This window comes from Vigna unguiculata, chromosome 1, assembly GCF_037176805.1.
Source record: "Vigna unguiculata cultivar grain cowpea cultivar isolate G323 ecotype 2 chromosome 1, ASM3717680v1, whole genome shotgun sequence".
NCBI classification, from domain to species: Eukaryota; Viridiplantae; Streptophyta; class Magnoliopsida; order Fabales; family Fabaceae; genus Vigna; species Vigna unguiculata.
The window spans coordinates 45735396-45751161 of NC_140792.1; the positions used below are offsets into that span (position 1 = coordinate 45735396).

Here is a 15766-nt window from a genome sequence, read left to right on the forward strand (position 1 = left end):
TTGTTATATTTCTTTCTTAACATAATCTTTTTACCGGGACATACTTAATCTGATTAAGATTACGATATTGTTGGTCATTTTAATTGGAACATAGTTAATTTGATTTTTAATTAAGATTAAGATGTTTGTTGGTTTATCTGCAGTTTTGAGTTTTGAGTGTTTGTATATATTATTAAACTATATTTGTTTGTCACTATGTAAAGTTAAAAATATTTTAAAATTAAAGATTTTTTTAGTAAACTTTAATAGTAATAATTTTTATTTTTATTTTTAATTTACATGGAGTGAAGTAATTTTCCGTTTATGTTAATCGAAGTTTTCTTTTTCCAATTAATAATTTATTAACAACCTTGGTTGACGTTATTTAAAGATCAACATAAATTAAATATGTTAATTAAGATTAAAACTACAACTTTTCGGTTAAAATTTTGTTGATTAAAATTATATCTTTAGAAATGAAGACTGTAAGTGGACACCATATTTTATAAACAATGATGATGTATATCCTGTCCCTTGGATCAAATTCGTTAATTCCTTCCATAAGCTTGACAAGCAAAATACAAAGAACAAAAGATCTTTAGATCTTTATTTTTGAAAAGCAAGTGTTGAAATCTTGTTAGTTGGATTTTTAGGATATTTTTAAGATAAGAAATATAATATATATTTATAACTGACTTAGACTCCTATTAGAACAATACATCACAACTATAATGTAAGTATGAATTTAAGTCAAACTAATAAAATTAACCAAGTTAAACATTATTTTAGAAAAAATTATTATTTTAAGGTTTTAAATTTTTTAACTCATGTGATAAAAAAGATTAAGTTCATTAATAAAAAATATTATTTTAAGGTTTTAAATTTTTTAACTCATGTGATAAAAAGATTAAAACATACTAATCTATAACAATATATAAAGGGGATTCCCCTTTTTGTGTCCACATTTCAAAATACCAATTTTACCCTTTAAATATAATAATTTATTAATTTTTTTAAAATTGACCGTTACTTTTAGAAGTTTTTTATAAATTCGGCTATCTATGTTTTTTCTCTTCTTCTTTATTTATTAATGATTATTCTTTCATTTGTTCTTATATATTTCACTTTATTTTTAATAAATATAATTTTAGTTTATATAACAACTTAATAATATTACAATATTATCATCTACTAATATAATATCACGCATATTTAAAAAACTGCATACACACAGGCGCGAAGCCTTCGCGCCTGTGTTTATGCTAGTTAATATTACTTTGTTTCAAGCTATTATAAATTATCATTTATTATTGACAAAATTCCATTTATCAAGTGAACAATTTAAGGATACTCCATTTATTATATAACAATGTGTTAATCAATAAATAAAACTAACAAATAATGATGTCAAAATAAAAAATGTTACATAAAGCAATATATCACCCGATTATCCAAAATTTTACTATCTTAACTAATACTTTATTCCAAAAGTATTCTCATTTGGAAAAAGTATCCATTTTCTTAGGTCTACAAAAGTATTAAGTTAAATAGAGTGGTAAAGTGTTCTGTTGAGTAATAGGTAAAGCTCAATGCAGCAATAATATTGCTCACTTTTGGGCCAACCGTTGAATTTAACAGTCCAAATATCGGAGGCCCAACGCGGAATAATACCAGAGGTTGTTGTTGGAATGCGAACAGAGTGTTGGTAGCCGTACGAAACAAACTTTTCCTCCAAAACTAAAGTAACTTTTTCCCTCATCTTTAAATTCAAAAACCAGTGGTATTTCCGCAAATGCACGCCGATCCAGGTCCTATTCCATCACGCTCAATAAACCCTCTCCTTTCGCTTTTCTTTTCAAACTCCCAAACCATAAAACCCCAAACCCCCCTCATCGTTTTCTTCCTCTATTCTCTCTCACTTTGCAGTCTCCAACCCTACGGTTCGCTTACCCAATCAATCCAAATCCGAATCCTTCCATTCCAACACGATGTCGTATCGGCCGACAGCTAACTCCAGGACCGAGCTTCGTCGGAACCGTTACAAAGTCGCCGTGGACGCCGATGAAGGTCGGCGGAGGCGAGAGGACACCATGGTGGAGATTCGAAAGAACCGTAGGGAGGAGAGTTTGCAGAAGAAGAGACGCGAGGGTCTTCAATCTCAGCAGATTCCTGCGTCAGCTCACTCCACTGCAATAGAAAAGAAGGTCAATCTTGATCATCTTTAGAATAAAGTTCACCTGCTGTTTTGTTTCGTTATTTATTTATTTTTTGAAATACTGTGTAAATTCAAATTATTATAAAAATATTCATCTGACTCCCCCAAGTTCGGCATGTGATTAGGGTAGGAATTCAATTGTGCTGGTAGGATTCTGGTTTTTGAGTTTATATTGTATGTTTCATTTGAGGTGTTTCGATGTTTATTTATTTGTTTTTTGTTGTAAGGGCTACACTATGATGTAAAACAATTCATGGTATTCGTTGATAACGAAATGAGGGATAGTCTATCCCCTCTTTCGGTTGTTCTTTTGTGGTGTACTTATTTTTTATACAAAGCAATACAGTTGGCTGTACTCATTAGGGCAGTCAAAGGTGGTCATTATCTAAAGCTTCTGTTAAGATTTCTGTTACAAGTCAGTTGTGGTTCCAATTTGTGTTTGAATGAATTCATCAACACTTTCGAATCATTGATTTTATCACCATTTACAAGATTTTGAAAATGCCTTGTTTGATGAACGCAAGTCCTCCGCTGCCAGTTTGGTGTTCTCGCAGTGGAATATGTATTTTCAAGGCCTTAAGAAAACACATAATGTATTCTGGTCTGCCATGCCTTGCTTCTTCAAAATCTTGATCAAATCACAAGTACATTTAACTTTGATGAATAACTTAGAAATATCCCACAGCTTCTTTGTTTTATCAATACATTGTGGTGTTAGGGTTCGTTTTGATCAAAGAAATCACCTTGGTTTTGCATCATCCCCATGCATTTCAATAAGGCAATGTCTTCATTTGCCATTGTGATGGCTCCGGTCACAAACTTCGGCTTGTCCTTTAATTACAAATATCTTTTCATTGCACTGTCCGTCCCATGAATGATAGTTACTAATATTCATAGGTGGAGGAAAGAGGAACATCCGTGGGTTTTCTCCAGGATACTTACTACTACTAGACTAGAGTAATTTAGATCTGCCATAGTTGAAAGGATGAGCAGAAAATAACTGAAATTTAAGTTGAGAAAGAGGTCAAAGTTTGCAATGCCGAAGCAGAGCAACATGCTCTGATACTAACACATAAGATGCATGAATATGAGGAAATGATCTTTGCTGATGAATTTGATTGGACTAACATGTTTATACTTTATAAACAGGAGTATAAGCAAAAAGTGACTTGCAACGAAAATCTTTACAGAAGCTTTAAATAATGCCCAACCATGACTATTTTAGCAGTACATATGTTGGATTTGCATGAACCAGAAAGAGGTTAGCTTACTGAGATGTTTATTTTCTATCTTGCTGCAGTTGGAACACCTACCAGCCATGGTTGCAGGCATTTGGACTAATGACAATAACATGCAGTTTGAGACCACGACTCAGTTTCGGAAGATGCTTTCAATTGGTAAGATATTGGTTTATGCCATTTGTTTTAGTTTTTGGTTCTGAATGTGAATAGTTTTTGACAAATTCTGTTTTGTCCTGTCAGAACGTAGCCCACCCATTGAGGAGGTTATTCAAGCTGGTGTAGTGCCACGGTTTGTTGAGTTTTTGATGAGGGAAGATTTTCCAATGCTGCAGGTTTGTAATAGAGTTTTAATTTGTGTAATCAACATTCATCTCTGTTTATATGTTCCCTTGACTCTATTTAATGTTTTAGTTTGAGGCAGCTTGGGCTTTGACAAATATTGCTTCTGGAACATCTGAAAATACTAAAGTGGTAATTGATCATGGTGCTGTCCCAATTTTTGTAAAGCTCCTTGGTTCTCCCAGTGATGATGTCCGTGAACAGGTATATTTCATGTACCTTTTCATATATTTTTTTATCAATAAGTGATGATATAAAAATTATATGTATTCTTAAAATGAGGTTAAATAACTTTTATGTTGTTTAATCAGAAAATGTATTTGTTGATTTGATGTGCTATTTGCTGGTATAGGGGTATCATGTTTGTCCTAGAGTTGTTACTTGGTTACTTTTAGCTATGATATGCATAAAAAGATAATAGTACCTGGCAGTTTATTTCATTTATCGTTTAACATTTTTGTGTGTTTTGGGGATATAATCAGGCTGTTTGGGCATTAGGAAATGTTGCTGGTGATTCTCCTAGATGCCGAGATCTTGTTCTCAGTCATGGAGCTTTGCTTCCTCTATTGGCACAATTAAATGAGCATGCCAAACTTTCTATGCTAAGAAATGCTACTTGGACACTCTCAAATTTCTGCAGGGGAAAACCACAGCCTCCTTTTGATCAGGTATTAGGTTATGCTTTCCATGGCCAGAAAAAATTAAGTTTTGCACCTTCCTATTTGTTGTTAAATACTCTACCGTAATGAAATGATCTGACACAATTGTTTTGTTCATTTTTCATTTTCTTGTTGAATACCATCTGCATGTAACCAGGGAAAAATGATTATGCTTTCCACTATATTGAGTTACTTTAGAGTTGTTACTTCAATCTGATGGACTATTTCCTTCTCATTTTATTCTTCATGTTCCTATAAATTAAAACCTTTAATGTAGGGTGTTCAGAACAGAATCAATAAAGGAAAAAAAACCGAAAACCAAACAGAACCAATATATATATATATATATATATATATATATATATATATATATATGATACGGTTATGTGATTGTTTTTAAAGTACATGGGATGTGCTTTTTGTAGGATATTATATACACAAAAAATTCATAACGTGTTTGTGCCCTTGTTTCTTTTAGTCATTTTACTCCACCTTGTGGTTTCTATCCCTGTGAAGTTGTATTGTAGTCTTTTTTATTTTAGAAACATCAGACTTGTTATCCAATTTCACTTAACCCGGAAATCATTCATCAGTAAACACCTAATGTCATAGACTAAAAATGATTGAGTAAATTATAACCTTCACCACTTGAGATTTTGCGAGATTGCACAACCTCTTGGGTTGTTTGTTTGATCACATGAAACCTGTGAAGAGTCAATTTAATTTTCTGCAATAATTAACAGGGATGCAGATATGTTTTTTAAGACAATTAAAATGAATGTTGTCCTACGGTTAACGGGTTATTTAAGCCAATGTAGTAAATATATAATATATAATTGCTTTGAATGTTGAAACTAGAAGCATACTTCTTGTACATTGATAACAAAATAGAAATTATAAATAATTGTTATTATAATTAACACTTAGTCTTTTACAAACATGAATGGTACTAATCTTCCCGTGAACATCATAAGGATAACTTCCATGTGTGGTTTATCTAGAACCAATGCTTCTGTCTTATGCATGCTTCATATTTAGCCATATCAAATTTCATATCTCTCTTCTAAAGCTTGAATACTTAATAGATATATATGTATTTGTAAAGTATCCATGAATATCATTATTTGGTACATATCTCTTACCAATATGGGAAGCAACTACATTTTGTTCCCAATTTTGATTGAGATTTGATTAATTCAGGTTAAACCTGCTCTTCCTGCTCTTGCCAATCTTATCCATTCAAATGACGAAGAAGTCTTGACTGATGCCTGTTGGGCACTTTCATATCTTTCTGACGGTACAAACGACAAAATTCAGGGCGTAATTGAAACTGGTGTTTGTAGCCGGCTTGTGGAGCTTCTAACGTGAGTATTGTGAACTCTAGTATCTATATGGAAAGTATATGCATTTCAGTGTTGTTCTGCTGTCAAATTCTAATTATTTTACTCTTATTCAGGCACACTTCCCCGTCAGTGCTTATTCCTGCACTTCGTACTGTTGGAAATATTGTCACTGGAGATGATTTGCAGACCCAGGTATTAAATTCATTAGTTTATCACTGCGTTTAGCTATTTCATATACAGATTACAATATGTCACTGGCTATTTTGTGTTAATCCTAATAGTAGCAGGGAAGCAAACTAATAAACAAGAACAGAAATGTTTTAATTGAATTAAATGGATATTAGAGAAAATAGGAGAGGTATCTGTCGCCCAAGGTTTCTTCTCATCACAAAGGTTAGTCCTTTAAGAAAGACCAAACTCGACCCTCAAATCATACAAGACGAATGCCTTGTTCTATGCATCATCCTCCTATTTATTTGCCTCACAAGCACTGACACCTCTGTAGACTAGTATTTTGTTGTGTTCAACCCTTGTCGGAACATCTTCCCTCAACATGTGTCTAAAATTTCTCAAGAGTGTCATAGTTACAAAAAATTCTTTTGCGCTCAAACATATGTAAAGAAAGTGAGCGAACACCTATTCTCGTCTAAACACTGTAAAAGGTAAGAATGAAATTAAAATATTACAACTTATATTTTAAATAATGCATTTTTCTAGTCTTGTTGCTTTGAGAGTTAACTAGTTATTTGAATTATTAGCATACAATTTCTTATTTAGATTTCTATTGTGAAGGATGTTATTGTAAGACACAGTGACATTTATAAAAAAATTGATCTCAGTTTAGATTTTGTTCACATTACATATAATCAATTTAGCAGTGTTGCTGTGTCCTATATTTTGCACATTATCTGTGTTCTGGTATCCATATCAGCATCATGTCCTGTGTTTGTCTCAGTCGATGCTTCTTAAATTCCCCTAAACAAACTACCAAACTCCTGGCAAACTCATACTATGCTGAACCAGAACTGAACTCAAGGAGGAAATCTCCTTTAAAGAAGAAAAATACTGCAAAAAGGCCTGGTACGTCAACCCTAGATTCAGCCCCCAATTGAAGAATTCTGTTTTGCCTCTACTAATTTCCATCCCATCCTCACTCATGCTTTCTTTCACCTCCCAGTTATTACACCATCATCGTCTCCAATAGCTTACTTCCATATGAATATTCTGTTAAGCTCTCCCACTCCCATTACTGTTTGCTATCCCACCTTGTCATAAAAGACACATAACTTCCCATCAACCAACACTTTTGTGCAGCACTACTTGTTACTAAAAGGACGTTGTTAACTTTTTGGTCAGTCACGGTTGTTTAATGCTTTTTGAAGTTATCACTTGTTAAGGAGTCCTAGGTTCTTGTTAGACTTCTAGGGTTTTCTTTAAATCCTTTTATTATGTTAAGTGTTATTTCTAAGATCAGGCTTAAACCTTTTTTCAGACTGGATTGAATTGTTCAGGATATGCAAGGATTTTTTTTAGAGTACAATATAGTGAATTCTCTTCATTTTTCTGTAGAGACTTTATTGCTGGCTTGTGTGTAATCGCTGTATGTTTATGCTTTGAATACATAATTGTGCGTAGCCACACTAGCACAGTATTATGTAATTTTTGTTTGTGCTGAATTTGTACTTCTTGCTTAGATCATCATCAACCATCAAGCTCTTTCTCGTCTTTTGAATCTCTTGGCCAATAATTATAAAAAAAGCATCAAGAAGGAAGCTTGCTGGACTATATCGAACATCACAGCTGGGAACAAACAACAGATTCAGGTATATAGACTATTTTAGGGGTCTTCATTTATGTTAGTTATATTTTAGGGGTCTTTTTTTTATCTTTAATTTCTGGATATCTGCAGGATGTAATTGAGGCTGGTCTAATTGCTCCTCTAGTCCATTTACTCCAAAATGCTGAGTTTGATATTAAGAAAGAGGCTGCTTGGGCTATCTCAAATGCTACATCAGGTGGATCTCATGAGCAAATCAAGTATGGGGAGATTCTTTTGTTTAGATTATAGAATGTTCCGTTGAGATTTATTTGTGTAACAAGGTTATGAATCCTTTTCCCTGGTTGGCAGGTTCCTTGTAAATCAGGGATGTATTAAGCCCTTGTGTGATCTTCTCATATGTCCTGATCCTAGGATTGTGACAGTTTGTTTGGAAGGTCTTGAAAACATCTTGAAGGTAGGAGAAGCTGAGAAAAATGTGAGCAATACTGATGGCGTGAATATATATGGCCAAATGATTGATGATGCTGAGGGATTAGAGAAAATTGAGAACCTACAGAGTCATGATAACACTGAGATTTATGAAAAGGCAGTGAAGATTCTTGAGACATACTGGACGGAGGAAGATGATGAAACTGTGCCTCCAGGGGATGCTTCTCAGTCAGGGTTCAACTTTGGTGGCCACGAATTTCCTTCAGTGCCTTCTGGTGGTTTCAACTTTAATTAGAAGGTATTCTTGCTTTACTATAACAACATTATATTTTGTTTTTTATGCAATTTTTTTTATTTGAATTAGTGTTCGGAACGTTTGCTTTTGTGTGCTGTTCTTCATCGTATGTGGCATTATTTTGAATTTTGTTAACTGCAGGCGTTTTGGTTGGTCTATCAGTAAAGTCTGACAGCCCAACAGTTGGGGTCAAGCCAATGTCTTTCCATTGTCCTTGGATCCTTCAACGTTCAGCCTTGGTAAATAGAGGGTTGCTGGACCCGCTTGGGTTATGGCTGGGTTTACATACATCATGAGACAGATGAGTTGTGGCTTAATTTTCTTAGCCACTTTAGATTTATAGATACTAGAGTTTGCTTTCTACCAAATGATCAACTGATCATTCCGCGAGTGATTTGGTTTCTAGAGAATTAATGTTCAGTCGTGATGTTTTCTGTCATAGATTGGATTGGAGTTAGTAAGCACCATTTGTGATTCTGGATGTTTTGGCCCGATACCGTCACCAAAATGCTACTATTTTTCCTTTATTTTATATTATTACAAGATGGAGTTTTTGTTTTACCCTTGTAATTTCTTTTGAAGTTTACCGTGGAGTTCTATTCATTATGTTCTCTAGGGTCTGGGTCAGGTTCGTCATGACGTGGGTTTAGGAAAAAGTCTTAAACAGTAAATTCTTTGCAACAATGTCTTTTTCTTAGAAATCATATTTTGTTGCTTGTTGAGATTTTCTCACCTTGTTTTTTCATTCATGCATTCTGTCATATGTGCACATTTAATATAAGTGTAGACCTGTTATCGCACGGGTCACTTCACATGTTTCAAATATATATAGTATAGAAACTATTAAATAGGTCTGAGTATAGATAAAAGACATCAATGACCGATAATAAGAATGATAAGAAACGAAATAACAGCCATATTTTTAGTTGAAAGTTATGATTAAATATATTATAACTCATTGTTTTAAATTCATAAATAGAACATAAATAACATAATACAAATTAGAAAATTCAACTTAATTCATAAATTCATAACAAGTTTGCAAATAAAATTAACCTGACTTTGAAAAAAAAAAATTAATGTACAAACTTAAAACAAAGTATAAACAAAGGGAAAATTGGGTTGCGTTAAGACTATTTTATAGAACATTTTTTTTTAAATATTTGTGAGACGAGGTGAACTGGGATGTCGTCTAACTTTATTTCTAGAAAACAGAATAATAATAAGTATGATGCAGCTATTTAATGAGCATGAAAACTTGAGGTTATGACTATCTAAATGTTGTTAGCCAAATTATTTTCCCTTCCTGTGATTTTTGTTTTTTTATTTTAAAATGGAACAGTTGGTAATTGAACTTATATTATAACAGAATCTCTTAAAACAACAGTAATACAGCATCCAAATTTTCATCAAAAGATTTATTATAAATAATTCACATTCTTCTGAGTGTATGACAATAGAGTTTAAATAAGGATTCCTCTGAGTCTATGACAATAGAGTTTATATAAGGAACTTGTTCTAGATACTCAACATCAACGTTATGCCACAATTTAAAACACGTCCACCAGGAGGAGGAGATTGACATTAGATGAAGTCATTGTAGAGTAATCGTTGCATAAATAAAGTTTGTTTTAACAGGAGAAGAAAATTTATTATGCAATGTAGAAACTGTTGCTTGTGTTTTAGGAATGCATATATGTGAAGTCTGAAGCGTTGGCCTGGATGAACAATCAATAATAGAATTGGACGAATAAAATACTAGGATGACTTGGAAAGTCCTACAAAGTCCTCCATTAATTAATTGATGTCCATAACTAAAATGATGCCTCTTTATAAAATCCTCAAACTGTATATTATTTACATTTATGAAATATTTAGATTCATATCTGGTGTTTGGTGTAGAAATCTTATAGGTTCCTATATGTTTTTTTTTTTTTTTATTTGAATCTAAATGAGCTTCGACCTTGGAAATGTCAGCATTACTAAACTGAATTCTACTTGTCCAAATAACTTTCCAATTTGAATTGAGAAGACTTCCGCAAAGTACATAGAAATTGTGTCACCTTTGGCAAGACAATAAATTCAAATAAATGAAAAAAATAATAATAATGTAGTAATATTTATCTACAAAAGTAGTAAAACAAATGAACATTCGTTTACTTACAAAACACACTACTTCCTTATCCTCTAGTATCTGTGCGCTACTGAATAGAGTATTTCCTGGGATTTTGTACAAAAATTAATTTTTATAATCATTATCTATTAATTTCATAAGACTTATGACACAAATACTGAGTACTCTTTCCTCAAATGAGGCTTCCATATATCCTGATTAGAACTTCAAACAATTTGGTGTACATTATGGGACTAAATAAAACTATTTTTGTGTCAATTTATTTTGCAAATGGGAAGAGTATGAAATGTGATTTTACATGAAATTGTTTAAAAATTTCACATTAATTAAAGATAAAGTTAATTTACAGTAAATATTTAGATAAAAATAAGACCATTTTATAAAGTTAGATAAGTTCAATTCTTAAAATGTTATAAAAACTTCGAGAAATTTGTTGTTTGTACACGTGACGACAAATTTTTGATAAAATTTTGTTGACATATTTTAATAATGTATACGTGACAATATCTTAATGGATAAAAGAAATGTTTGATATAATATAAAAAAAGAAGAAAAATTTTTAATTTGTGTCGAAAAGTAAATTTTGTCAAAAAATAATTGTCAAAGTATCATAATCTCATGAAAATATGACTTATAAAACAACTTATCACATACATAAAGGTTATTAACATTGGACCAAACATCTAATGAACAATATTAGTCTGTGTTAGACTGAAATGTAATTAATCATAAAAATACCATTGTTACAAAAGATATGATCAAGAGAAATAATTAAATGTCACTAAACCAGCGATAAAAGTTTCAAAATTTCACATTGACAGTTCTTATTTCAATATCTTTATATAATCTTATTACTTTAAGATTTAAGAATTGTGTTAAGAGAGAGGTCTTAAAATATGTAATAATTGCATTATGGTAGATATTATATAAAACTAAGTGACTTTTAAAAATAAATAAAAATTATACTAATATAGGGAGTTGACTTCTCACATACTCTAAGAAAATATAAGATTATTAGGAAAAATCAAATGTAAAATTCAAAAATTTCGTGTTAACTAATTAACTACTCAATGTTTATGGTTCTGGAAATTCTTTTCAGTTCAGTGTATTATGAGAATAGTTTTAAAATTAGTTACAGTTTTTCGTAGTAAATTTTAATTACTTAAAAAATTATTGTTAATTTCATATATACAAATTATTCTCTCTTTTTTTATTTTAAATTCAGTTCAACGGCTAAAGTTGCTCAAATTAGTTTTATACAAGCGATGCCTTTAGGTTTTGATTATGGAAGTTTTTGTTTCAAAGAGTTTGATTTTGAACGTTACTGCACGAATATGTAACTTAAACAAGTCTTTCCATTATTTTGATATCTTTTCTGAAGAAAAGTTGGATAAATGTTTGGCGTATATTATCCTACCGTGTAATTTATAAATTTCAATAAATTGATGATGGAATCATGTACGTGATTCGTACATTCCTGCCACGTGCTTTATTTTGAAGCTCTTTCATACCATGGCCTTCTTCTGTGTTCCTTTGTAGTGTTGTTTATCATGATGTTAGGTTGTTGTATATGTAAAATTAAAAATCTTTTACTCAATAAATAACAGATCCATCTGATAAAATAGATTTCTGGTAAAAACAATATTTATATTTCAGGTAATCGTGCAAGGTTTTTAATGTTGTATTTCTACATAGAGAACATAAATTGCAACTGATTAGAAATATTTTAGGTCCCATCCAAACCCAAACCTCATCTTTAAGACATGGTTATGCATAATCAGCTTCTGCTTTAATGCAATCTCCCCAGCCAATCATAATCCTTCATTCTCATTATTTATTCATAAGATTCATAATACAATCATACAAGCCTCTTGAAATTTCCATTCACCCACCGTGCCAGTGTGAGTAGGGGAAGCAGACACATCACACGGACACGTGGCAGGGTACAAGAACAAGGGCATTTGGGTCATTGAAGGGTAGCACTAGGGTTTTTGAGGTACATTCACATAGTCGGTTGTTGTTGTGCTGTGTGGCCATTTTGCTTTTTGCTGCATGCGATTCGTTTCAGTATTGGTACGGTGCCTCACTGATATACTCTCTCGGTGATCCATTCGGTTATTGCTGCTTTTTTTTCATTCATAAATTGGGTGTTGCATTGCAGATTGATAATGATGGATCTGAAGGAATGGTCTTCTCCAGAGCTCAACAACGAGACCAAGAAATGCTGCACTGATTGCAAAACCACCAAGACTCCTCTCTGGAGAGGAGGACCAGCTGGACCCAAGGCCCAACAACACCCATTCCTATTTCATCTTTTTCATCCTTCTCTTCATTATGGCCTCAATTATTGATTTCTTTCTCTTTTCTCTTTTTTTTGTTCTGATGCAGACTCTGTGCAACGCCTGCGGAATCAGGTACCGGAAGAGAGGGAGTTGTTCCAGGAAGAGAGAGGAGGTGGTGGTGTTGCACCGGACATCCTCTGTTGTGAAGAAACAGAGGTGGAAGATGTTGGGAGAAGAGGAACAGGCGGCTGTGTGTTTGATGGCCCTGTCCTGTGGCTTTTTTACCATTCCTTCACTTACCGCATTCCAGGTAACCTAATTACCAGTAATCCACAATCCGACAACCCTTTTTTCATGTCGTATTATACCTAACCTCGTATCTCTGTTTTTCTTTGAGCCTTGTAAAGGTCTTATGTATTGTTTGATGATGTTAGGGCCTAGAGGGAATGGTTTCCCCTTTTTCTTTCATGCTGTTTATAGATAGGTTGAGTTAGTTAGTGATGTAAGTATTCCATGATCAATGGCTAAACTTTTCTCTTTCTTATCTGTTCCCTTCTTTTCTTCCATTCTCTCAAGTATGTGTTCATACAGTTATTTTTGTTACTTCTATATAAACTATGCTCCTCTAGACTAATACTTCTAATTTCCAAATTCCTCTGGAATGTCATCTTACTTTCTATACACAACAACACTAACTATTTAAAGATATTAAATATATTAACTTTCTACATCTTTATCATTTATTATTTATTGATCAGATTATAAAACTGTTAGAAGTTATTTATTGATTTTTGTTACTTTATTGGGTAGAGTCAGGAAAATAACTGCTGAAGTTTTATGGTGGAATCCTTTGTGTTAAAAAATTGTGTTCATCTACTAATTTCGTAACCAAAGGATGATATATTTTTATTTACTGTTTGGGTAAATAATAATATAATTGATTGGTTATTTAATTTTTTATCTTATCTTAAAGAATTCATTAAAATAAAATGAAAATTATGAATGATTTATTTAAATTTTTATTTCATAAAATAGGTTAGTATGTAGTAAATAAGCACCCTCAAAGATAGCTATAAATTAGTACGACGAGTAATTGAACTCTACTCTTTCTATTAAATGGATCAATGGCATGTTTATTTTGTATTGAAATAGGGGAATTAAAAATTCTTCATTTAGAAGAGAAGCAAAAGTATAAAATAATAGGACGGAATTAAGATAATATATGCAGTTGGAAGTGCTAAATTTGATCCTTTTTTAGTACACTCACTATTACATGAAAAGAAGTATTTAGAACTACTATTTAAACAACAATAATCATGCAAGGGGTTCTTGTTCAACTATGGAATATGGAATCATTTTTACATGTAATTTAAAAAGATCTATGATAAAAGAAGACACGCTTGCTTAAGAAATTTTAAAAGAAATAAAAAAGTTTAAAAGTTATAAAAAATACTTTCATTATTTAAAATTAGAAAATTTTAAGTATAAATTTGGAATTTTTATATTCTTTTTTTTGAAATCCGCATCTATTTTCTATATTATATATTATTTTATTACAAAGGTCCATATTACTTCTCAATTGATATTTGTAAGGAAATTTTTATCTAATATCAATGGTATTTTTTTACTTGTATCAAAATTTAATATTAACCACAACTAGAGTTATCTTTTGCTCATGCATGTTACTGAAAATTTTCTATATGAACATTGGTACAATTATTTTTGTGCTAATATAAATTTTTATTAACTTTCTCATCGTCTAGGTTTTCAGCCACTTCTTTAAATATGCCTATCAACATACAAACTCACGTTACGAATCCGAATCGTAAAATCTCCACAAATAATACGAATACGAAGCAATGTAGAAAGAACTGCAATCCTAACTGACAAGGATTCCCTCAAATCAAAATCAGCAACAACCCTACCATTGAATAGTAGTCACCGGCCAAGAAAAACATTTTGTACATCTTCCAACAGCGTGGAAGAGAAATCATGGATCTAAGTTAAACGCGAGGGTATTGATTTTGGTTATTTTTATTTCTTAGATGTAATTAAGTTATTAATTAATTTTTTTATTTTTAATTAAGTTTTTATTATACTTTTGAAATTTATTGGATATTTAAAATTTCAAAATTTTACTATTAAGTTACAAAATTTAAATATTTAAAAATATTAATTTATAAAACTATATAATTAAATAATTATAAAATTACAAGAATTATAAAATTATATTTTATAATTTTTTCAATAAGTTCATGTCAGTCATGTCTTTATCATAAAAAAATTATTAAAAAAAATTTTAATTAGTCGTATAGTATCCAATTTCGTTCGGATGTATCAGTTTGTTATTGTTTTTAAAGAGTTGTTAATTGTGTTCAACCTTTGAAAAAATATTTTAATTAGGTTCTTCTAAACAAAAATATTAACATTGTTAATAATGTGTCACGTGATACTCTCTTATTTTTTTTAAATTTTTGTCACGTCCCTAGTGTGACACGTGGTTATGTTAGTGCATGTAGCAAGGTACTGCCATATGTCAGTGTCACTATCAAGTGTCATTTTTTTTATTTCAATTTAGTCCCTACATATGTCAATTTGTTTCAATTTAGTTTCCATATATGTATATTTGTTTCCATTTATGTGGAGATCACACCAAATTTGTGATAAAAAATATTGCACATGTACCAAAAAGTTTACTAATTTAAGAACGGCTTAATTTTTGACCAGACACAAACTAAATCGAACCGACTAGAATCAAACTGACCTTACTTGAATTGGACGGAACCGAATCGAATCAAACCGAACTGAACCGATTCGAAAGAGAAACATTTACAAATTTCATTAAGGGTTAATTTTTTACTTGACCTGAATTGAAAAGAACCGAACTAAATTGGACCAAAATGAACTGAATCGAATCGAAATAGACTAAACCAAACCGAACCAACCTGACCAACCTGAATCGCACCAGAACGGAACAAACCGAACTAGACCTGACCGAACCAAAACGAACCGACCTGAACCACACTAAAATGGACCAAACTGAACCGAATTAAATCTCACTGAACCGGAC

The 15766-nt window shown here is 31.7% G+C and overlaps 2 protein-coding genes across 2 annotated transcripts; both read left to right on the forward strand.

Annotated features, from left to right (window-relative positions):
- The first annotated feature begins 1816 nt into the window (after positions 1–1816).
- LOC114188782 (importin subunit alpha-2-like) lies at positions 1817–8841 on the forward strand. Its single transcript, XM_028077425.2, has 11 exons — positions 1817–2183; positions 3495–3591; positions 3676–3767; positions 3847–3978; positions 4257–4442; positions 5634–5797; positions 5890–5968; positions 7471–7599; positions 7686–7813; positions 7905–8283; positions 8422–8841. Exons 1-10 carry the CDS (start codon positions 1968–1970, stop codon positions 8278–8280), a joined length of 1599 nt encoding a protein of 532 aa, XP_027933226.2. The 5' UTR covers positions 1817–1967; the 3' UTR covers positions 8281–8283; positions 8422–8841.
- Positions 8842–12504: 3663 nt separating this feature from the next.
- Positions 12505–13242, forward strand: LOC146889010 (GATA transcription factor 16-like). Its single transcript, XM_085665246.1, has 2 exons — positions 12505–12699; positions 12803–13242. The coding sequence occupies exons 1-2, from the start codon at positions 12583–12585 to the stop codon at positions 13013–13015; spliced, it is 330 nt and encodes a 109-aa protein (XP_085521372.1). The 5' UTR covers positions 12505–12582; the 3' UTR covers positions 13016–13242.
- Positions 13243–15766: the final 2524 nt, after the last annotated feature.

Bases quoted from the DNA above. Each gene is read 5' to 3' on its own strand.
- LOC114188782 (XM_028077425.2), top strand. From the start codon at position 1,968: ATGTCGTATCGGCCGACAGCTAACTCCAGGACCGAGCTTCGTCGGAAC. The intron at 3,592-3,675 runs GTAAGATATTGG...TTGTCCTGTCAG, and splicing joins TCGGAAGATGCTTTCAATTG to AACGTAGCCCACCCATTGAG. The intron at 5,969-7,470 runs GTATTAAATTCA...CTTCTTGCTTAG, and splicing joins GAGATGATTTGCAGACCCAG to ATCATCATCAACCATCAAGC.
- LOC146889010 (XM_085665246.1), top strand. From the start codon at position 12,583: ATGATGGATCTGAAGGAATGGTCTTCTCCAGAGCTCAACAACGAGACC. The intron at 12,700-12,802 runs GCCCAACAACAC...GTTCTGATGCAG, and splicing joins GAGGACCAGCTGGACCCAAG to ACTCTGTGCAACGCCTGCGG.